General features: G+C 28.7%; 1 protein-coding gene across 2 annotated transcripts in view; it reads left to right on the forward strand.

The window, feature by feature from the left end:
• LOC129976248 (retinaldehyde-binding protein 1-like) overlaps positions 1-26,449 on the forward strand; it is a 56,630-nt gene that overhangs the window by 24,398 nt on the left and 5,783 nt on the right. For both annotated transcript variants that reach the window (XM_056089728.1, XM_056089729.1), the window contains exons 2-5: positions 3,311-3,601; positions 11,512-11,751; positions 13,392-13,585; positions 18,010-18,123. In XM_056089728.1, the coding sequence (XP_055945703.1) occupies positions 3,373-3,601; positions 11,512-11,751; positions 13,392-13,585; positions 18,010-18,123 (777 nt within the window). In that variant the 5' untranslated portion in view covers positions 3,311-3,372. The remainder of the gene's footprint in view (positions 1-3,310; positions 3,602-11,511; positions 11,752-13,391; positions 13,586-18,009; positions 18,124-26,449) is intronic.

Below are 26,449 nucleotides of genomic sequence, written 5' to 3' on the forward strand. Positions count from 1 at the left end.
CTATTTATGGAAACTGTCAAGGGGACAGAAGATTTTGAAATAATTAAAACTAGACGAAAAATGACTTTTTATTTTTATTGTTTCATCACCAAAATATATATTTCATTTTAACTAAAATAGTGCCACAAAATGTATTATTCAGTAAAGTGAATATTGAAAGGCCTGGGAAAAAATACATTTTAATAACTTTTCTCAAAATGATATTATTGTTAAATTTAAATATCTTTGAAATGCTTAAGATGTTTTAATTTTTTAGGAAATTAAATAAAATTGACAATAAAGGTTTCAGTTAAATATTAAAAGAAAATAGAATATGCTTTTTGTGTTTCGAGGGTTTTAAGATAGTTAAAAGCCAATTTTAGTTTAGAATAAAATAAAATTCTTACGAAAATTCAGTAAGTAGGCATAAAAATATTTTTTGAAAAAATTGGCATTTTTGTAGAATTGCAAAATCGTACACAGTTTTGTTCCAAAAAAATTTATATTGAGAAATAAGGAAAAAATAATAGAAAAAAATTATGTTACTTGGGATATTTTGAAATTCAAAATATATATGTATCTTTTAATTTTTTAAAAATAATAGATTTTGTTAAAAAATTTGTCATATTTATATTTTAACACATATGCATAAAAAATTTCATCACCCTAAATGAATAATTCGCAGTAGTGCTTAATAGAGTCCACCGTATAAACAAATGTAAATCTTTAATTTATTATAAAGGAGAATTAAAAAAAAAAGAAATTATAGAAAAAATATCTTGCATCAATTTCTTCTGCTGTTGCTGTAAACAATTGTAGGTAGCCTCTGTGATGAGATAAGTATTCCTTAAACGTTCAAAAGGGAAAAAAAAGCATTAAAAAAGGGGAGAGATATTTTTTTTGTATTATGTCCATTTCATAATAATTAATCTAAGAGTGATCACCTTCTACTATAAAAAACATTAAAAATTCGTCATGTCCTTTTTTTATGCCTAAAATATCATTCTTTGTTTTACCATTATCTAATACAATGATCATTTTATTCCACATCTTTGAATGATATCAGAAGTTTCATTCATTCATATTTTAACAACATTAAAATGAAACAAATTATTTCCATTTTATTAGCTTTGAATGGTACTCATCTTTGCAGAAATTCATTCAGGGACCGTTAGAATGTTAATGTCAAGGCATTAAACAATTATTCCGACGACCTTGGAGAGATGAAACGCAATTCCATTCTTTGATGCTGCATCTCACACGTGTCTAGACACTGAGGTTGCAGATGTTATTCCTTCCGTGTTTCATCTTTGTTTTTATAATCTTTTCGATCGTGCTGCTTAGAATGCAAATGAGTTTTCACTGAACTAGTTCCTTAATGGTTCTGGATCTTTTAATTTCTTCCTCGGTAATACTACAAGCGTGGCGTCGTAGTTTTTCATAGTGTACTATTTTTGCACTGAAAATAGGTCATGAAAATAAAATTTATTCAATGGAAACGGATATCTCTGAATATACGGTAGATTACAGACTGATTTGCTTTGATCTCGTAGAATAATCAGCGTTTTCGGATTTCAAATATCATTTCTATTTTCTAGTATTTTTTATATACTAAAATATTTAGATTTTTTTAACATTAAAATATATTATATCTATAAATCGGGACTTACAAGATAAAAAAAATTTTAAATTCTCTATAGAAAAGACCATTGTATGTAGATTTCTCTAACTTAGCACATAGTTACTTCTTGGATAAATGGTACTCGTTAATAAAGAGACTTTAAAATGTTTACATGATTTTTAGATATAATATTTTTTATATATATAATCACATAAAAAACATTTCAATATTTTTCACTTTTAGTTACAGGATTTATATCTCACAAGTTAAGACGATAAATTGTTTTCCTCATTGTGTAAATAGTAAATTTCAAAAATAAAATAAACATAAATGAAGCAAGGGTAAAATATTATCATGTTACTATGATTAGAAATTTGAATGTCTAGCTTTCTCTTTCTTTTTTTAAACCTCCATTTAGAAATGTTCTAAAACTGAATCTGCCACCCGGAAAGATGACTAAAAGTAGGTAAGATTAATGGCGAAATCTGATAGTTAAAAGTATAATAAAATAAATGAAAGATCAATAAAATAGGATATACAATTATAGATAGTTAAAAACAGTTATAGATAAAAAATATAAATAATATATTTTTGGCTATATTTTCTTTTACTTCTCTTCTTTTAGGCATTTAGGCTTCTTTTTTATAATATTTTTTTTTTAATATTATGAAAACCAATATTAAAAACTATTGGTTTTTATAATCATATATAAATATTGCCATGCTTTTTAGTACTGTGCCATATCTTACTCATGACTTTTCATGACTCACATTTTTACGCTTTTAGACATGTGGATTTTGTAGACATTCCATGTTTTGATTTTATTATAAATTTATTCAAATATTTTAATTCCATGAATGTAGAATGCAGCTTAGCCAAAGATGGCTTTTGTGCTAGAAAACATAATCTAATTCGAACACTTTTAGGCTGATTAATTCACATAGGTAATATTAGACGATTTAGAAAACTAATTTTTGTTTACTAAATATTTAAAAAAGGATAAGTATTTTGAAGATAAATTTTTAAATTCAAGTTAATCCCTCTATATTATAAGCTTTATTTACTGATACTGAAATTTCAAACAAAAAGAATTATTCGATTAGTACATCTATAATGGCTCAAAAATAAGGAAATTGTAGCATTCTCTGTAACAAATTTATGTGATTTAAAATTATTCTCATACATCTGTTTCATAGATTTGTGAATAATAAAGTTGATTGAGTGTAACTTTTACAAATCAAGTTAATCTGTCTATATTATAAGATTTTTTTACTTATAGGAATAATAAAACCAAGAATTTATTATAAAATCAAGTTAATCTGTCTATATTATAAGTTTTTTTTACTGATACTGAAATTTCAAACAAAAAGAATTATTCGATTAATACATCTGTAATGGCTCAAAAAAAAAGAAGAAAATTGTAGCATTCTATGTAACAAATGTATGTGATTTAAAATTATTCTCATACATCTGTTTCATAGATTTGTGAATAATAAAATTGATTGAGTGTAACTTTTACAAAATTCTACAATTGTTTTCGGTTTGGTATAGTGAAAGATCAACCTTTTACTTCATTAGATGTCTTTTTTACTTTTAGGATTATCTTAATTTTATATTATTCTCGCAAATTTTAGAATACATTTGGTAAAATCGCAACCTTCTATATTTGTTGATATATTGTCACTTAAATTTTTCTTCTTATTTTTTCAGGTTCTAAAGGCAACTTACGAATCAAATCTTAGCTTCAGTTTCAAGAACAAAAGACTCTCAAAATGCCAGCAGACAGTCCATCACCCGTTCTCGTTCCGGGAGCCTCCAGTGAATCCCAAAAAAGCCTGAAAACTCCAAACAAGGAAAAACAGCACGAAGATATTTCTGACCACCTGCCCTACGAGCTGGGATATTTGCCTGAAGATATCAGACAAATGGCCGAAAAAGAGCTTGGTGAAACAGAAGAACGTAAACAAGCGGCCCTCAGGAAATTCAGGCAGCTGATAGCAGGTGAGATATTATATTAAATGGGAGGAGTGAATGCATGGGTTGATAATGATAGCTTGGTTCATGTGTTGACTTCAGTGGATACAATTAACAAAGTTGATTTATCGTAAGATATCAATATTATTACTATCCAGCCTCTTTCATATCAGTCTTTCTGACAGATGAAAATATTAAAAATACATGAAAGACTAAATAATTCTTGCGAAAAATATAGAAGTAGGCATTGATTTCGCATTGTCGAACTATACAGTAAAATTTATAGGGAAATTTGTAATTCTTGGTGAAAAATTATGGCGCAAATGTGGTTTAAGTTGAGAATAAGTCATAATTTGAAACCTAAATATAACACATTGGAAATTTGATCATCTACCATAAGACAAGAACGATTGAAATCAACTTTTAGAAGCGGCCACTTCGCTAAACATGCTACAGTGGTAATCCTAATTATCATCAACAATATGGTAATCCTAATAATCTAGCCGAATAGTTTAATTAGATCAGCAATCTTCGCGCTTCTTTGCATTTTTTCTGACAACTGAATTCTTGGCGATTGTACTGGTGAGTAGGTTTCAAACGATGATACTTTTTTTTTGGCAACTCAAGTCCTAAATTTTTACATATTGATATGAACATTGATGGATCCATTAACGTCATCTTTCTTGAGATCAGCTTTGATAGTAGCAGGTTTTTGGCTAATTACTAGAAAGTAGATTTCAGAAGATGATATTTTTGTTTTGGCTCTTGATGTCTTAAATTTACAATTACAAATTTGAAAAAGAACATATTTATTAGATTATGCTTCTTGGCATTTTTCTGAGAACTGCCAGATTCTTGGCAATGAAAGTTTAAAGGAAATGTCAAATAATGAAACTTTTATTTTAGTACTTACCCCTTAAATTTTTACATAGATAGATACATCAAAAAGCACATTTTTAATTACACAAATTGTGATGACGTTAATGATTCACGAGGTTCTTATAATAAGGGAGCTGATTTTTTATTTGAATAAAATTAAAGTACTGTATTCATACATTTACGTTCATTACTGCAGATTTTTTTCAATAATTTTTATAACTATATTTTGACAATTATTTTGGTAGGACATGAAAACAATTTATTTTAATTTCTAGTATTGTAGAAAATAAGGAATTAGATTTTCAAGTTCGTAATGTATTAAAATTGTGACTTTGAATTAAATTAAATTCAGAACATACTATAAAAAAACCTTTTATTTCGTGATATAAATATGCTTTTGGAAAGATTAGAAACCTTTTTTAATTTTCCTTAAGGTAGCGAAAGTGGAAAGTTCATTAAAAATATCCATTTAATTAAATAACTAAGCCATTACCACTGGATAATAGAAACCAAACTCCAATATAAAAGCAAAATTCAATCAACAACATTTTGCTTTTATAGACAACTGAATATTGATTGGAATAACTTTCTGGCATAAATTTACTGCTTCACTACGTGATTCCGAGAGAAGCAGGAAATCTTAGAATATCCCAACTGAATATATTCAGGCAAGTACATAATTCTTGTAGCAGCCAATATACGTCACGAAAGTAGCTATGGAACATTAATTCTGATACGGATGTATATATGCATAAAGGGCAAGCGATGGTCATTTTGCATGTCATGAACATATCCATCAAGTCATGTCTTTAGTTCCGGCTTCAAAGATATAAAAGCCATGGAAGTAATTTGCTGATTCTGCTTTTTCTCTAATATATTTGTTCTTCCATATTACATCCGTTTCGGGTTGAATAATCTATAACACGGAATAGGTTATAAAAAAAGTTATGTGCATTTTTATTCTTAAAATTTCTTATAAGATTTGATGTTGGCTGTGGTGATATGGTGTTGGATTGGATTTAAATATGCATATTTCCTTAAGTTTTAGAAAAGCTTTAAACTTTATATAAATTTATCACTTTCATGCAATTTAAAAAAAAGATATTTTTATTGAAATTTTTTTTTTTTTTGGCTAATTTCTTCCAAATTCACAATGATTGTAATTTTTTTAGCTCTTTCGGCTCTGTAAAATTAAAACTTTGGAAATGTTTAAATGTTGTAATATTTTTACCCAAATTATTTTAATTCTGATATAATTTGGGAATATAAATTTATCCAGATCTGATTCAGATATAATTTAAATCCAGAAAAATTAAAAGATAGCCAAATATAATTTAAATCCAGAATAACTAAAAGATATCCGGATAAAATTTAAATCCAGAATAACTAAAAGATATCCGGATAAAATTTAAATCCAGATCTGATAATTCACTTTTATGTCTGTAATCATTATTACACCATCCATTGATTTAATCAACATTACAACATTATACTGTCGACATTAATCTCTAAAGATATTGATTTTTAAAAAAAAATTATTCTAAATATTACCTGGAAAAAATAATAGCTCAAAACATTCAGTCATAACTTTTGGATTTTATGTAACAGTAATGTTTGCCTCCAAATTTTATTTTACATCTTGATTTATAACAAAAGTCATGAAATGTTGAGAATTTCACAAAAGCTGTTGTTCAACTGAACAATTCTCCAGCTATCATAATGGCGGGAGCACTGGGTTTATGACATGACTTTAGGAGTAGCAAATAAGCATAAACTATTTAGGTGAAATCATAACTCGATTCTCTAAACTTCGAGTCATGAAGCATAAACTGTGCCAATAAATGTTTCATTGCATTTATATGCTGTTTATCTTTACAAATTAAAGATTGCTTCTGGAATTTCAGATTAATTTCGTTCTTTTTAATCATATAATTTAATGATTATATACTTTTGTATATATATACTTAACACATTTTAAAGTTCGTATTATAGAAACATTGCAATTTAGCATCAATCGTATAATCGTCACAAATTCGAGACTATCACATGTCACTAAGATTGGTCACAATTCTATCGAGTCATTTAGTTTTTTTATATTGTCATATTTTTTTTCTTTTCAAATAGAAGAATTTTTTATTATTAATGTGGTGAACAAACTTTAATCGTTTCATTGCGATAATAATAAACATCTAGCAGATGTTAATTTGGAATAAAACCAAACGATAAAATAACAACTGTCAAATCATTTCGACAAGAAAGTAAAGTAAAACTACCTCTTGCTGATCTGCTGTAAAACAGAATGATGATCTTTAAAACATTATTTTAGAAAATTTAAAGTATCATTTTTAAAATTATTTTATTTTTAACTAAGCTTTAATATAGATTTTAAGGTAAAATATTTATTTTATCATCAATTGAGATTTTATTATAGAAACATAAGAATGACCACTTTTTTTAAGTATTATTAAAAATACTTCTAAAGTCAAATTTTTAATAAATCAGAAATTTAGATCTTAATATAAAACCTTTCACTCTTTGAGCGAAACATTAATTTCTCTATTAACTCAGGTATCGCATTCTTTGAGAGGAAAGTCACATTTTCTGTTATCTCAGATAGCAGAGTTTAATTCTTACTGGAGACACATTACGGATAATTATAATTTTTATTTATTCTTTGAATTAGGCGGATTGTCCAAGAATTCTTTTGGAAGTTAATTCTATATCAGTCCAAACTTCATTCATAAAAGAAACATTAGAACAAAGGTTAATCAAGAAAAAAAGAGCAGTCATAGCTCATTGCACAATGGCGAACAGGTACGAAAACATGGGAGAATTAAAACCCGGAAGTCTTTTTCACCTTCGCTTGTTCTAGAATAGATTCCCCAAAGCAATGTAGAAAAAAACTGACCATGAAAAACTAAAAATAATTATTTATCAGGCCATAGGTAAACAAGTTTCAACCAAAACACTTTCGCAATTCTAGGTGGCGCTTCAATTTATGTCACCTAGGTCAAGCGTCAAAGGGTATAGTAGGTCAAAGTTTAGAATTCTTCGAAGAATTGTTCTTGCGTAACAGATAGCATCAGTCTGATCAGATCTTCGAGCGTGTATTGTGCGAGATTTTCTAGGAAGTTGCTTTGCTTTCGCTGCATTTCAAAGCAATGCACGATAGATCGCCAATTTGTGTTTATCTCTTTGTTGTACGAATAATACTTTCAAAATCTTCAACTAGATTTAAAGAATAGAAGAATTGTATTGGTAGTTCGAAAAGAATAGCGCTCAAATTATAGTTATTAAATTAATCAATTGTTCTTAGAAATAAATTATGCGCAAATTCTCAGTAAAGAAAGAAAAAGCGAAAGAAACTATAATGATTTTCCTTGATAGGTAGAGTGAACAATGAGTTTAAAATTCTTTTGAAAAATAATTTTAGGCTGTTTCTAATATGACATCATAATACTGTAACGACTGTTTTAAAAATTATGTATTGTCCTATGTGCTTGCAATACGTTCTAACCAAAGCATCAGCTTCAGAATTGATATTAATGAAAAAAAATACATAGAAAAATGCACATTATATATATATATATATATATATATATATATATATATATATATAGTGTGCAATCGGGTGCAAACCCGATTTTGCACAAAAAAAGATCATGTTTTATAACTAACTATTATAATAGGTATATTTAGCATCCACTTTGAAGTGTGGGAAGTGCAGTATTGTCGTTAGAGCAACATAAATGGCGCGTTTGTTGCGGGTCCTCGATTCGAGTCGCGCTTTCATCTTTATTTCGTCACTTATACATTTATATTTAATGTTTTTTGCTTTTTAAGTTTATCTAAATAGGTGTATTACCTGAAAAAATGCGATTTTACATTAAAAAAAAGGATTTTTTTATAACTATTAGAGACTTTTTCTATCTGCTCTCATGCTGATAATGTCATATAGCGCCATCTCGAACCCGATTTCACCATGGAAAAACTGAGTGCAAGTTCAAAAATATAAGTGATTATAGATAGATGTAAAATGAATACCGTAATATAACAGATTGTTTCGAATAACATGTAAGCTAAGTGAATTCGTGATATTTTTTTAATTAATTGACCAGCTCAAATATAGGTAAGATTGAAAAATATCATATGTAATTAGTATGTGATTGGTATCTAAATATTTTATCCCTCCCCCTCTATTTTACAAAAAAAAAAAAAAAAAAAAACTGCGGAGGGAAATTTTTTTTCTAGATATTAAAATTATATAAACCGACTCACTGGTAACATACTTGAAATAGAAACCTTTATGAATTTTAAAAAAATAAATATAAATATTTTGCCTTGAAATAATTTTGAAATGAATTAGAAATAAGATTGATGAAAGCTATTCAGTTACTTCAGAAATTTGAAAAAAAAATTCTAAAAATTCAAATTTTTACTATTACGTGTTGATGACCATTTACTGTAATTTCACTGCTCAGATTCAATCAATATCAAATCTGATTTTTCCCGAAAAAAAACACCAATGAATCTAGTGCAACAAGAATTAAAATGAAAAAAATATAAACTTTTGTACGAATTTACTAAAAATATTAGAACTGATCAGCAATTCAATTAAAAGAATCGAAAACTATCAAAAAGTTAATTAAAAATCATGGCCCAGTTTGTCTCTTTCAATGAGTTTAAAAATTTGTGCTGAGTTTCAAATTCTTACAAACTATTCATTAGCGCGTTCTTGTTATTATACCCTCTGACGCCTATAGGAAATTCAATGTCCATTGATTGACAGATATAGGTACTTTGGATAATAATCCTTTCTAAATATTTGACACGAAAGCCATCATTTGGATTTTGTATTTATCTTTGATGTCCTTATTTTAATGTCGGGCTTCATTTTTTTACTTTTTGTTAACTAATGAAGATTTAGATAATGAAGATTGCCTATCAGATAATAAACTTTTGAAAGACAGTTATTAATTTTTTTACTAATGCTCTTTAAAAATGTCACATGATAATGATTAATAGTTAGAAATAATCAGGATTAATTCCATAAAACTAATAACCATCGTTTGCATGACAAGCAAACATCAGAGGCGTTCTTCTCTTCAAACTTTTGATAATAGATTTGTCAAGACGTAAATGTGGACATTTATTTATTTTATCTGGAATATATTCTAGAAAGAATTAAAGAATGGAATTATTAAGAAAGGAATAAAATATATCCAAATATTTTTTTAAAAATTATTTCGTATAATGCTCTGTCATGAACGTCATATAAGTGAAATTCATTACTGAACGAATTAATTAATGAATTAATGCATTCATTAACCCTTTAAAGGGCCATTTTTTTCTAGTCATATTACGTTAAAATATTTTTAGGCTTGAAATTAGAATAAGGAAAGAGATTCATTTAGCTTATTAGATAAATTTAATTTGATTAATTAATTAGTTTGGTTAATTAATAATTAAGTACAAATCAAGACACATCATTTTGTGTGAGATAAAGAACTAAAGCATCTAAGTTTCTGTCTTTCTAAAAAAATTTGTCAGAACTTACGTCAACCTACATAATTTCATACAAAGATTGATAAGATTGGTGGGAAGCATACTTCCCACGGCCCTAGAAAGGGTTAATTCATTTCGCACATATTTGTATAAAAGCGAATAGGATAATACAGATATTCAAAAAGAGAGAAAAGAATAAAAATATTTATTTCCAATAATAGATAGTGACACATACGATGCATAGTTGGATAGAGGAAAATTCAAATTTTTATTTTATATCTCCAACGTGAATTTCATTTGTTATGAGACACACATCGAATTTGTAGTCAAATTCTTGACATACATTTAGTAACTGGTTACTGATTACTGAACTCATTGTTGAAACAATTGATCTTGAAATGTTTCAGAACAACATGAATAGGTAATAATACATAACGCTGAATTTTATGTAACCCCACAGATACGACTATGTTCGAATGCAGCTTGGATCCGTTTGAAATTTTCATCTGACGTATAAGGATAACCAATGCCTTTCTCTCTGCATATACCATCATATTCTGTTAATTATTTATATCAACTATAAGTCTGTTTACAACGAAGCGGTTCTTAGTTGATTTTTTAACGAAATACGGCTGTAACAGTGGATTCAATCTTTCTATACAGCAGTATACAAAAAAATCTAAACATTATTTTTTTAATCCTGCTTATGTTATAGAATTAAAATATTTGATTGATTAAAACAATCAACCAATGAAACATAATAAATATTTTCCACGTTTTATTGAAAGAATTTGCCTACTGAAAAACACGCAACGAAAAATATCTGTAACCTTATTTTGGATGACCAAAAATTGTCAAACAAAATAATTCTATTCTCAGTATGAGAGTGGTTCATGTTATTATAGTCAGTGTATATATATATATATATATATATATATATATATATATATATATATATATATATATATATATATATATATATATCAATAAAAAGTTTCCATTAACTGTTCATCAAATTGAAAAATTTTGGTCATTTTATTACTGTCTTATGTCTTAAACGCTCTACGCAGTCTTTGCAAACATTGTATGAAGCTCAAATCTAGATCATGTGATTGTAAATACCCAATAAAATTTGACTTATTTGGTATATTGAGTCTCTATTGCAGTAATAAATCTGTAAATTAGTCAAATAATTATAAAAATTAAAAATCAGCAGAAGATGTAAGTGCCTTCAGACACCAATGAAATGCTCAGAATATGCATTATTTTAAAAACTAGTGCCATTTCGGCCATTTGTCATCCTGACAAAAATTCAACTGTCAAGGAAGCTTTATTTGTATCTTAAGGTTGTAATTTTGAAATTAGCGGCCTCAAGATACAATTAAACATTTTAAAACTTCCTTGACAGCTGAATTTGTTCTTGTTGTTTTTGATCAGTGGTATTATTACCATTAAATCTTGGCAAAAGAAAGGAAATAAAACCTTTCTAAAAATTTTGTGAGTTACTTTTGCGAATAAAAAACATGGAAATCATTGGCTTTTTTCCCTTTTAGCTGAAAAGAATCTCTATGTTCGTACTGATGATCTCTGTCTGTTGGCTTATCTACGAGGCAAGAAATATGACGTGGATAGGGCTTTCAAAAGTATGAAGAATACTTACAAGCTCAGAATGAAAAAGAAATTCTATGACGCCGATGATAATTCGATTGTTCACGAAGTGTTTCGTCAAAATTGGATTGGTTTCTTACCATACAGAGCAAAGAATAATAGTGTAATTCTGGTCATTAAAGTAGGTAGGTAAATTAAATTTAGAATTTTTGATTTGCTTTCTTTTCTTTTTTTAAATTTCTTCTTCTTTTAAATAATTAAAATTAAAGGCAATATAGATATCATATGATTTCCCTCAGAATTATCGTTAAAGAATTAGATTCATTTTATTATAAGTACGGAAACTGATTACTTTTTATGAAAAAATCTTATCTGATTATTTCTATCATAAGAGTTGAATAATGAATACGAAAGTGTATTTATTTCAGATCATAAACAATGTAAATTTTTTGGTGATTTTTTTGTATTTCTATCTAAATTAACTGCAACAAAAAATTTTAAAAAAGTTAACATTTCCTGAAATGATTCTAACAAATAACATGCAGCAGTGTTATAATTACACTTTATCAGTTTAAAAAAAATAAACATAACCGTTCATTTCCCTGTTGTTGACATAACCCTAAAGCGGCAAGTATTTTTGCACTATCAGATATTGAACCATAATAGAATCAACTAGAAGTATTATCAGCTGCATAATAGGAAGACAAAAAAAGTTTTGCAAATATTAAATGTAAAAAACAAACTGATTATTTTTGTTATTTCTTTTCGGTTTTAATTCATATTTATTATTTTCAGTGAACTGGAAAATCAAGCATTTCAGTACAGCACAGTAAAAGTACATAAAAATCCATCTATATATAAAATGTTTATATAAATGCGAAAACAGGACGAATTTGTTAATCATCATTTGGTGTTACGTGTTAGCGGAAAGTCTGAGATAAGGTTATTTTTTGTACAGGGAAATACACACACAAAAAAAAGAGTTGAAAGGAAAAAAACTAAGAAGCTGAAAGGTTTAAATCATTCATAAGATAATCCAATCGGAATGAACGAAATGGCATTCTAAACCATTTTTGTGTACGCAAAATCATTTCCGAACTAAAGGAGCATCACCAATTTTCGTCGCTAACTAATTTCGCAACTTTGAATTATACGTGCATACGTCTGTCTGTCTGTGACGACAAAGCATTATTTAACTTCATTCAGTACTTAGTGATTAAAGGGATCGTGTTGGCGAATTTTTTACGTAATTATTACCTACAAGAAAATTGACGTACATTGGTAATATATCAAATATTTAACTATGTTTAATAACGGCGCCAAGATTTGGTCCCAATTTGCCCTCTAAGTACGTTTGGCTTCATGATGCCCATAATTGATAAGTACCTTTTATCCTTATACTTTTCAATATTAATCTCACTTTCAATTTAATAGCAGAAATTTTTTATTCTTTTGGATCTTAAAATTTAACATCAGTTTCTGCCGGATGATTCCTTACGTGATCATCATGTGAACATGATTCCTTATTATTTACTTACTGTTAAGATTATACAAGGATGTGGGATCACAAAAAGGCTGATTGAGAATAATTTACAATTTACAATTTTAAATCTTGCATATTTACATTGAAGTTTTGCAGATACTTGAGTATTAATTGCCTGCCATTGGCGAACATAGACAATCGATATCATAACATGATATCTCTAGCGATTAATCGCTTCCATGCAGTAAGTACACAAATATAATTTAACATCAGTATTAGTTGACAGCTTTATTGTAAGCAAGTGTTCTGTATTGTTATTTACTTATTGTTAAAATGTTCTAGGCATGTGGGATCCTGAAAAGGTTGATCGAGATCTCCTCATGTGGGTGATTACCCACTGCATGATCCACTCCATCGAAGACGAGGCGACGCAAGTAGCTGGCTACTCAGCAATTATTGACGTCAGGGGCGTCACCAACAAACACCTCAAGCTTCTTACCATAGAAAACATCCTCCTAATCATCCATTCCACTCAGGTAAGCAACATTTCTAATTAAATGTAAAACAAAGAATAAGAAAACCTAAATGTTTGTTTTTAGCTAAATGCATGCATGACACTAAATGGTCTTATATTATTCTGGGCAGGGATAGCCTGGTTGGTAGGGCGTTGGTTTCGCGTCCTTTGGGTTGCGAGTTCGAACCCCGATGACCGAAAACTCACCATGTATGTGGTGACTGGTGCACGTATAAATCTGTCTTGGTCACAAAGTCCTCCATGTCGAGAGTAATACCTCTGGGAGTATTGGATCAGGGGTGATCGTTCTCTGATTCAGGTCTAAATTACGATTTGTCGAGGAGTGAATGAAACGCATGAATGAAATCCGCCTCGTAAAAAGGGTTGTGACGTGTGTGTAGCTAAGTCGTACTGTTGGCCTTAGACGGTGCTGCTGAAAAACAATAGGCGCACCCTTGGCTTTAAATCACTGACTTCTAAAGTCAATGGGCTTGTCTATGATAAGTGCCATTAGAAAGAACAATAATTAGATTTTCATTTAAATAATAGATTATTTCAGAATCATGATTGCTCTTTCTTCAATAACTGTCTTCTTTACTTTCTTGTAGGCAAAGTATAGAGATGTACTGCAATAATAAAAAAATTCGAACTGGAGATTTTGGCGAATCTCCACATGTCAGATCTCCCTAAGTTCGAAAAATACATTTTTGAAATTTAACAAGGTTCTGTAACAAAGATAATTCTGAAACGATTTGAGGTAAACGGTTGAAATTTGGTTTACGATTTCTATACCAAATTTGTAGATTTTTATCAAATTTTGAGCAAATTCCGTGCAGAGGAAGTCTATTTGTCCGGCTGTTCGAATATAAGTTAACTGAAAAACGAAGAGAGCTAGATAAATAAAATTCGGCACACAGATTCAACATCTATAGTGTAGAAACCCATCAAATTTTGAGTGTGAGCCAAATTCAAAATGGGACCGATTATCTGTAAGTCTGTACTTTGAAAATATGCAAGCACGATAATTCAAAACCACAGTAATTTAAATGTATCAAATTTGGTATAGTATTTTGTGGCTATAAGTGTCATTTTTTTATTCAATTGGTTTGGAAAAAAATGCATCTAAAGCATAAATTCAATTCTGAAATACTTTTGATCGCCTGCCAGGGATAATTCGCCAAATGACTCGCCAAAACTCATACTATAGATCAGATAAAATGTTAAATTCTCTCCAAAAGTTAATATTTCGTTACTATTGTACGCCATTTCCATGCAAGTCATTCTGTGGCATAACACTTTATTAGAAGGAATGCGAGAAAGTTTTAAAAAGATCACTCCCACCGGTTTTATAAAGTTATGATGGTAAAATAATGATTTCCGTATTTAGTCGCCTTTTGCCTTTCCGTAAAATCTGAATATATCTTTGATGACATTGATATTAACTGTATTTGAAGAAATACAGTCATTTTCACATGTCTTTAAATTTCGCATAATATATAATTTTCTTCTAAATATAAAATCGTTAATTGGAGAAATTTTAAAATATGATGCAATTTTTTTGATAATTAAGAATTCAATTTTCATCTGCTTTTCACGTTTCTTTCGAAAATTTGATTCCCCATTCTCATATAAATTCAAATAATCATAACTTTTACATTGGACACGGGATCTCTTGGAATGAGTCTGAATTTCAAATTTCACAAAATAGTGTGAAAGAATCACGTGCTAGATCGCGTTTTTCCAGCCATCTGTAAAAAAATGCTAACTTATTTTCCTCTTCCCTGTTGTTTTATGGGCAAGTCAAGTTTGTTTTTATACTCACGTATGATGCATGGGTGTTGGATTACATCTGAGTGGAAAAATGACGATCTGGCCGTAAGGAATTTATGATCGTGAGAGAAATAAACGAAAAATATTAGACGAATTTTTGCCTGCTTACCGGACCATTCCGATGTCGATAATAATCCGAAATGAAAAACATTGCAACCTTTCCTTTGACCTTATTTCACTCGAAATTGGATTATGTTATTAGTTTATCTAACTTGATATAATAAATGCAATGAGTTTAATTGTTGGTCGTTTAATGGCAGCATTTATAATATCGATTGCTGAAAAGGAATTATTGCTGTGCGTGATTCTTTTTAGATAAGCTGTGTTTGCAAAAAATAAATGAAGTAGCAATCAAAATAATTCTGAATCTTCATAAGTGACGATTCCATGGAATGTAATAATCAAACTAAATATTATTATTACTTATCTTACAGTAGCCGAAACTTAAAATCCGAAAATTGATGATTCAAAGAGCGAGAAAATATTACAATTATCAAAAGAAAAAAAAAAGACTGATATTTCGACGAATTTTTAAATTTCAGATTTCGTTAAACGAGAAGAAAAATTTCTAAATTACTTTCCTTGGCCCTCTCTCTGAACATGCTGATTTAAAATCGCAAGAATTTAACTAACTGAAATTGTATATATACTCCAAAATTAATACTGTCCTTATTAAATTTTGGACAGTATTCGTCATTGAAAGATCTGTCTGTCTGACAGTCTTTGTGTATATAAATATGATAGTTCAAAATCGCAATCATTTAAATCTATGAAATTTGTAACACGTTTTTATCGCTTACATTGTAAGCATATATCATAATTTTGATTTAAATTTCTAAGATAATAAAAAAAAATCTGTATTTAATTATAATGATGTGAAATTCTTTCTTTATATAATATAATATTCTGAATATATGACTTCCAAGTGGTATATTTTTTTAGTTATAATCCTTTGTATAATGTTTGCTTTCTTTTTCTCTATTTCCAAATCTTTGAAAAGATATATTATTAAATGCAAATAAAAATTTTAATCAAATAAGTGTTCTACACACACACTCATAAATATATTTTATTCAGGAATTCTGGCAGTTTTATGAAAATCGCAATAATATGAAATACTAATTGTAGTAGAAATAGAAGTGATCCAAAGCAGTCTCTTTGTTAACAAATTTCAACCAAATGTTAACTTTGATAATTGGATGAGATAGACAGAATTGATAATTTAACAATCAAACCCAATCAAAACAATTATCGAACCAGAATTAACCCTGTGCATAATAATTATAAGTCAGTTGATCTATCCTTGCAGTCGTACAAATTCCAACCACTGATACTTCCAAAAAACATCAACACTTCTAAGACTAACACTTCTACAAGAAACATATGATAAAATCAAACATTCCTCATTTATTCTAAACATAGCAATCAAAGCTGAAAAGTCAACGATAAAAATTAGCAATCATTATTCATTCTCCTGCACACAATTTCTTTATTATCAATTAAACAGCAGTAAAAAAGTTATAATACAAGTTGGCGACAGAATCAGGAAATCAAGGATTTCAGGGAAAAATCAGGGAATTTTATCGATCTCGGAAAAAGCAGGGAAAAGTAAGGAAATTTTATCGATCTCGGAAAAAGCAGGAGAAAGTCAGGAAATTTTATCGATCTCGGAAAAATCAGGAGAAAGTCAGGAAATTTTATCGATCACGGAAAAAGCAGGAAAAAGTCAGGAAATTTTCTCGATCAGGGAAAAATCAAGGAAAAGTCAGAGTATTTTACAGATCTTTGAAAAATCAGGGAAAAGAACGGGAAATTAGTAAAAATATCTAAAAACAGGAGAAATTGTTTGCGAGAGCACTTCGCAGTAATTTCTATCTGCAGTAGAATAACATAAAAAAATTTATATATACAGAATAGTTACAGCTAAAGAATTATACAAGAAACATTTTATGTATTTTATATATAAAAATTGCATTGGAATAGTCAAACTTATGAAATAAAAAATATTCAAACGCCCTTTCCCTTTAAAAAATTTTGACAGCCTTTAATAAAAACATACAACCATGTATAGCAATAAAAAGTACAAAAACAATTAATATCTACGGCATTCTAAACACTGATACAATTTATTATTTAAATATTTCATCATAATAAAATTTTAAAAAAAATTTTAAAAATCGCATTAATTGATTTAAAAAATTATCATATTTGTTGATTTATGAAAATTGTCATTGCTTCGCTTACTTGAATTCTTGCTCTATTTACTTGCGACTGTTGTAAATAATTATTAATTAATGAGTATGTACTATCTACAAAATCATTCATTCAAGAAAAATGCAATTTACTACTCTAGAAACGTGGTATTCGGCCCAGATGCTTTTATAATAATGCATCATTATCGTAAATTAATAATTACAGAAATAAGTGCATGCCATGCATTATGTGTCACCCAAACCTCAGTAAAAAAAAATCTAATTCAGTATGCCAGAATTTTTTAGACTGCATAATCGCAGTAATATTGAAATTAAATACTGAGTAAAACATTAACGCTAGATTTGTTCTTTTCTTTCGAAAAATCTAGGATGCTACTAATCGTGTTTCTTCTGTTTATTTTAGCATTGTTTCCCTGGAAGATACAAAGCCGTGCATGTTATTGGCATGCCGAAATTCTTCGCCTATGCGTGGAATATGTGCTATCCTTTTATTCTTAGCTACAAAATGCAGAAGCGGGTAAGCTTATATAATTTAAATTTTTTAACATGAATTTTTTTTCAAAAAGTTATACATTTATTAATCTTAGAATAAGAGCATTTATTATTTGCCCCTCAGTTAGAATTCACACACGTACACATATATGAAGGAAGATTATAATTAATAATGATATGATTAATTAATAATAATAACTATAATGAATTAATAATGGTAATATAACGTAGAATTTATAATGATATCTTAATATGAATAATATGTGATTGTAATAATTTAAAAAGCTGTGGATATTGCTTTTTATTTGCTTTAAAGTAATGAAAACAGAAATGAATCGCTCAAACTCAAACAAAGTAAAGCTTTCATTAACAAATGAAATACTTTTTTTTTATTGCTGATGAGCAAGAATGTTTACAAAAAGCTGTTGACAGAGCACATAAAGCAAAATTCTAAAAAAAAAAAAAACGATTGGAAATTTGAATCAGGAAAATAATTGTTTTAGTTTGTTTCCATTTTTATTAATAAGCTATTTAGTTAATTGTCTTAAATGTTCTTCAAACTTTTCTTATACTTAAACATCTGCTAACAAAATCTGCTATATTAATATAATATAGCATATTTTGTACATATTTTTTGATTGAGGGATTTTTGATTGTAACATTTTATTTGTAACATATTTGTATTATAATAAATACTTATGGATGAAATCAACTATCGACAATTTTTAAAATCGTTTGCAGCAGCTGGTATTTTAATTTTAATTAAAAAGACATCTAAGACGATAAAGAATTTGTGTATTATATTTTATACGAAAATAATTTTTATATATAAACATTCTACATAAAGTGGTTTTAATCCGAATATGATCTTCCGGTGTATTAAATGTATTTATTGTAAAGTATTACCTGTAGTTTCAATTTATAGGCAGAAATATTTCATGAATTAAAATTCTAAACAATATTTTCCTAAAATAATTTACATATCAATCTATCAAATAAATACAAAATAATAATAATAATAAATAAGAATAGTAAATAATAATAATTTAAAAATAATAAAATTAATTAATAAAAATAATAGCATAAATAATAATTAAAATTAACAAAATTAATTAATAAAAATAGTAAAATTAATTAATAATAATAGTAAAATTAATTAATAAAAATAATAGTGTAAATAATAATTAAAAATAATAACATTAATTAATAAAAACAATTACAAAATGAAACTGTAAATCTAATTTTTTTTCTAAACATTTGGTTCTGAACTTTCTTTCTTCTATGAATTAACTTTTCCAAAAACCTTTCCAGGCCTGTGCGACATTCTGACAGGAAAAAAAAAGATTTGTTAATAAACTCTCACCTTATCGTTCATGATCTTCAATTTCGTCTTACGAAATTTCAAATATATTGTTTTTATAACACTTTTGCAATATTCTTATCTCTATTGGCCTCACGTGGAACCAGGAGGGAGAAGGTAAAAATAAATCCTCGGGATGTGTCCTCAGGACATCTTTATCCCAATCGCTTCCAACCTTGACCGATGATTTTCATCTTATAGCTGTTATTTGTAGCATTCCGTATTTGCGACATCGCGGGTGCAACGAAAAAAAAAAAGAAGAAAAAAAGAGAGAAAATAATCGTGTTACAATCATTTCCTTCGATCTCTACTTACTTCCGTCTGACCTTTCTTTGTGGGATTTCTTTTGAGAAGAAAAGGCTTGCATTTTTCTTCCGTGACAATAAAATGAAAAGGAAATTTTTATCTTCAGACTGAATCTTTTTTCCTTTTGAAAATTGAAGATCCTTTTGTTATTGTTGAATTGTTTTACTCTTCTAGTTATTGTTTTCAAATGTATAATGTGCTTTGTGATTAAGTCCTATATGTATAGATTATAGGCAAAGGTCTTGTACTGGGTTTGTCAGAGAAAATATTTCGGAATCAAAACTTTTTTTCGTTTTAAATTCGTAGATAAACTTTTTAGACTATCTATCATATAAAAGATGAATTAAAGAAGATAACGTGGACAAATTTTAGTTAAAAAGAAGTGATAAATGTATTGAATACATAGATATAAAAGAATCAAAAGTATGCAATCATAAAATTATTTTTCACTTAAGAATTCAAACATTCGAAACGGGATATTTATAATCAAAAGATAAATATTTAAATTAATAATTTCATTTATATTTGTAAATTAAATTTTTATATTATGCTAATATATAAATATCTAAAAAATAATGGATAATAATACATAATACTAAATATAAAGATTTATTAATGATAAGGATTAATTTGGAAGTAAGCATGTTTCATTGTAACTAGATTCGATGCGTCTAGTAATATTTTCATTAATTAATTTCAAGCATAAATCAGATTCAAATTGCAACTATATTCTATATTTATTTTTAATTAATAACATCGATGAAAGTTTAGTTGTCCAAACATAGAATGTATTGAATAATGCTGAAAGTTTACATCATTGTCAAAAATTTAATTATTTTCCCCATCTCTTCTTGTTAATCAGAATTTACATAAATTATCTTTCTTCGTGAGATTTCTGTCACATGAAATATCTAAATGCCAATCTCTTTTTTTGAATTGAAATATTACCTCAGCTGTAATATGCTATCAATTATAATATTGTCTCACATTAAATAAATAATTTATCGTTTATACATTTCTTATACAATTCTGAAATAAAACAATATATATTTTTTGCATTTTTAATAAATTGATCAGTTAGTGAAGGATTGTTTTATTTGGAAAACTCATTGAGAACTGTAAAAAGTGGCACCATTTCACTACTTCTTAACATATATTAAACTATTTTATTAAACTGCAACAGCAAAATTTACGTAAAGTACCATTAATGATAGGTTTATTAAAATCTGATAAACGGTGGATTAGACCGAAAACAAAATTGTATTTGATGAATTTAGCAAAATCCACATCTTCTACAATTAACTCTGAATTTGGGAAAACAATGATATACTCCCACATTAAATGAGATTCTGCCTGCAAGGAAAAGTGAAAGTTCCTCTTCCTAGCGATGCTATCTGTAAATTTTGAGCTTGTTGGGACCAGGTGCTCTTCACATGGACTCTGCAATTTTCAGATCAGCTGGTAAATATTCAAAAGCTATCAATGAAATTGATCCCATATATGAAAGAAATTGCGCCGAACTAATAGGTTTAATACCACTAGAAGCAACCTCCTCTCGGCCTTTAGCCGATTGAAACAATTGCTCCCATTTGGCCCCCGTATTAAAGGGGCCTCATGCCATAATGTTATCTACTCTCGATTCAGCTGCGTTGCATAACTAGGGTAGGGTATGCAAGGTACATTGACCGAAAACCATTACAAGAAGTTACATAACCTTATTTAAGAATTTACACGAAATGTTTTTCTTTTTTCTTCTCTCTATCTTTATTTCTTTTCTTTTCTTTCTTTCTTTCTTTTTTTTTTTTTTTACTTTCTCGTATACGAAATCTACAAAAGAAAATCATCAATCTGCACGTTTCAAATCTCTTTTAGATTGAAAAAACAACATTTTTGAAATTGAGATGATATGTCTATGAAAGCAATAACTCAAAAAAATCAATGATATATTGATTGATGGAATTGGGTTTGTTATCTTTTTTGGATTGTTACGTGCATCAGAATTTTATATTTCAATCAAATTTTGGATGAAATAGTCTTCTCAAAAATCTATTCTCTTGTGCATTTGGACAGGATAACTGAAAAAAGTAAAGGCCATTATCATATGGTTTCTCCTTATTATTGTAAATTTCTATCGTACTTTGAACGAAATCCATCAAATTAATGATCGTCTACTGGTCCATTTATTCGTGAATAAATATTATAATATAAAAAAAGGAGCAATCCAAATGAACGAAATTTTGCATGAGGACTTTTCACCATTACTTCAGCTCTGTATCGTATTCCGGTTCCAATCGGAAGAAAAGAAGTTGATTTTACTCAGATTTCTACAATATACTGCAAAGTATAAAACACGTCATATTGTATATCCAAAATTTTTTCCTTAACACTAAATCTAAAAATTAATTAACTAAATAAAAAAAAACAATATTGGACAAAAATACTTTAAAATGAGAGAATCATCTTCCAAAGTGGAGTTTACCAAGAGTAGCTAACATAATTTTTTTATTAAAAAAATCAATTAAAATCCAAAACATATTTAACGTTGAAATTCCAGCTTTTTCACAACTTATGAAGTTGTAGCTTCTGAATTATTTACTAATTATATTAAAAACTAAATATAAAACACATCAAAATACTACAAAATAAATTAATTGGACATACGAGATTCACCCATCTCCACTTGTTGCTATGTGAACAACCACCTCTATGTTCCCAGTGTGACTGTCAAATGTCTGTCCAACATATATTGTCAGAATGTCCAAATTTCAATGCTCAACGTTTGCACTTTTTTCAAAATACGAACACTCCATTACCTTTCTTACTTGGTAAGACACCACATGTTCAAATTTTTTTTTTTTTTTTGAAATCAATAGGTTTTTATCCACATATTTAAGTTTTCTTCATCTTTCTCAAAAAGTTTTCACATTGTTTTTACAGCTGAAATTTTATATTTTAATCCTGAAAAATACAGCTTGGCGCAGCATAGTCAACATCATGGCTCTTGTGCCAATAAAATCCAGAAACTCCAAATCCAAATAATAAATTCGTTATGTCTTGGAGCTCATATTATCAATCAACACTTTCAAAATAGATTAAATTTAGAGTAAGAGCCAAGTAGATTCCATATTTCCATTGAAGGATCTTTTACGTTTTGGACAAACATCTTTTGATGGCAGGAGGATGGAAGTTGGTATGTCCCTTTAAACGTTAATAGTATAACAGATAGAAAAGTGGGTATCTTCTTTACAAGTAGCTGAATAATAGATTCTGTGGTCCTTTTGAATGGCCGTAAGGTAACAAATTCTTGTTCTCATTCAGTTATGATATAATAAATGGAAATAACATTTTTGGTAGCACAGAGGGAATATATAGTACAATTATATGCATGTTTACCAGAGGTAAGCCAAATAAGTTCATCAGCAAGATGATCAGAAATCTTAATAGCTTAATAGTGCATTTATTTTGTAGGTATCAGCTTGTGTGCAATTGAACAAAGTTTACTGACGCAGAATTTTCTTACTAAGTAAAGAACTCGCCGAGGCAGAAAAATAAACTGAATTTAAAATCTGTTTATTTACCCATTATATAAAATTTTTTTGGTTCTTTTTTAATTATTTAACGATAACAGACCGAAATTCAGTTTTCTTCTCTAACATATTAATTATTTAGGATTAAATATGAGTTTCTTTCTAATCATTCCTTTTATAAGCGTTGCTAATCACCATTGACTTACTGAAAAACACTGCAACTAGTTTTTTGCAGCCTACATGTATCTCACAACAACAAATTGTGTTTTTCGTGGAAACAGAATGACATTAATCAAAGACTCACAACAAAGTTGTAGTGTTACAACTTCCGCTCGTCCAAAAGAAATTGGAGTATCTCATTAAAATCTTTTATAATTCTAATATATGAAATCTTGCTGGTGGACTTTCTGATGTTTCGTTTTGAGAAAAACCTTAAAAAAACTGTCTCTACGACTGAGAGTCGTAGTATAAATAATCATCAAATAATTCAAACTTGAGATTTTGACGAATCTACACAATTTAGTTTTCCGTGAGTTCGAAAAGCAGATTTTTTTCAAAATGTTCGTCTGTCTATCTGTGACAAAGAGAACTCAAAAACGTTTTTAGGAAGAGCGATGAAATTTGGTATACGGTTTTTACATCAAATTTGTAGATTTCTGTCGAATTTCGAACAAAATCCTTTCTGAGGAAGTTTGTTTGTTCCATTTCTCGAATATAAGTTAACATAATAACTACAAAGAGAGCTAGATGGATAAAACTTGGCACACACATTTAACATCTATAGTGTAGAGACCTATCGAAATTTGAGCCAAATTCAGTGAAGGGTTGGCCGTCTGTCGGTCTATACTTGGGGGCCGCGGTGGCCTGGTGGTAAGGTCTCGGCTTTGGAACCGGAGGGTTTCAGGTTCGTGACTCGATTCCACCGAAGAACCGTCGTATAAGGGGGTCTGTTGCACGTTAAATCCGTCATGACCAAACGTCCTTCCGCTGGCGTGGTGTGGCGTGGAGAAGGGAGTGCCAGCTCAGGTGTCGTCCTCGTCATCTGACCGCGGTTCAAAATTATGAGGTCCGTCCCAAAATAGCCCTAGTGTTGCTTCAAACGGGACGTTAATATAACCAAACCAAACCGTCGGTCTATACTTTCAGAAAGATAAAAACGCTGTCATTAATAAACGCGATGACTTAAATATTTCAAATTCGATATGGGATTTTGAGATTACAAGTGTAGCTTTTTAAAAAATGTTGTTTCAGTCGATTCGATTTTTGGGCGTTATTAACCGCATGCCAAGGCTAAATGGCCAAATAACTCGCCAAGGATGACACGATAGATTGAGTGAAAATGCTAAATTCAAGCCAAATATTAATATTTTGTAACTATTGTTATGTCAATATTATGTGAAGCAGTTTTTGGTTTAACACCTTGATTGGAAAGTATGCTTGAAAGTTTTAGATAGACCACTCCCATTGGTTTAATAATGTTAATGAAGAGCGCGTTCAGATTCATTGATTAATGTTTTTTAGGCATGTTATATATGTCATGCGTGAACCTATTAGACAATTTATAGGTTGAGTCCTTTGAATAGGACGAAAGGACAATTGTAGTTCACTTGCATAGTGTCGATTTCAAACGCAGTCATTATTAAGGTGTATGTACACACTTAAAACTTCGAAAATCGTTTAAAATATCGAATATTTTTTTATTGCTTAATAATGTTCTCTGATCCTTTAGCTTTCAAACAATACCAAGATGTTGTCAATATTTGAAATATTTCTCGAGTTATAATTATTTTTTCTTGTGGTGCTTTCATTAAAAACTCTAGTTACGGTGTTTTTAAAACTCATTTTATGAAGAATGATATTTTCCCACTATGCTTCCTTCAAACAATCATAACTCAACAAGAAATGAACCAAATGCAGTTATTTATATATCAAAATAATCTGTATGAAATAGCGGATGTTTTGTGCCTCAATAAAAGTTATATTTACAGAAACAAATTTTTAATAGCTATTTAAAAGTTAAAATTACAGAAAAAATCTCACTTTTTCTATTCATCGTTGATGAAAAAATTGTTTAAAAAACTATATATTTTTATAACTTGATTGAGGCAGACAACATTGACTAATTTGACTAATATTAGGCATCATTTCCAACTAGAATGGTGTGTATGTAGTAATAAGTATTTAAGATATCATGTTTCAAAAAAATATGATAATTAGCTCATTAAATATTATTTAATAAATTAATAATTAGTGTAATATGGTTTTTTTCTCACTGAAATGAGTTTAAACATATATTAATGACCTACTGTGAAAAAACTGGATTTTTAAAATTAAAATATATAAAAAAAATCTTCTAGTGTGTACGTACACCTTAAATACCCAATGTTTATATTTGCTCAAAATTAAAATATCCAATATTTAAGGACAAAAACCTCTTTTATTAAAGACATTTTTAGACTAAAATGGTCATAAAAATATTCGGGGGAGGGGCAAAATAATTGATAACTACATCCTTACAGTCATAATAAGTACATCATCACCATAAAGTTTTAATAGGAAGCAATAATTCTGGTTGAGGCGTGTATTTGTTCTATACCAACGGAAAGAGACCCATTATTAACTTCAGATGAGGAAGTCTGAATACCATATTCTAAAGCAGTTGCAGACCAACAACATTTAAAAAAATTAAAATCAGGTTGCTCCTTCGTGATGCGGCTGGTCTGAATTACGATCCTGATTTTTCTCACGTGTAACATAACTTTCCTCCATACGACCTCCAGGAAGATATTCGTGCCCTAACAGAAGCAAATCCAAATTTGCTTTTCTCGATTCCCGTGTTCATAGACAACCTCTGAAGTTTCCTCTTCCGTTTAGCCTTGGGTTATGAACTTAATAGTTTGTTAATTGCGATAAATTAGTAAAAAATAAAGTAATAGTAATGTGTATATTCATCAGCTGATCTATTTTGCGTTTTGAATTACAGAATCTTGTGGAATTACTGTAATTAACCAATGATTATAAATATTCTGATAAGTTGTAAACAATATATATGTATTCATATATTGAAATTAATTTTGTTCTAAAATTGCTAAATTATTCCAAAGAGAAAAAAAAATTATTATACTATGTAGCAATTAATGAGCCGGCGTCCTGGCATA

Source organism: Argiope bruennichi, chromosome 7 (genome assembly GCF_947563725.1).
Source record: "Argiope bruennichi chromosome 7, qqArgBrue1.1, whole genome shotgun sequence".
Taxonomy (NCBI): domain Eukaryota; kingdom Metazoa; phylum Arthropoda; class Arachnida; order Araneae; family Araneidae; genus Argiope; species Argiope bruennichi.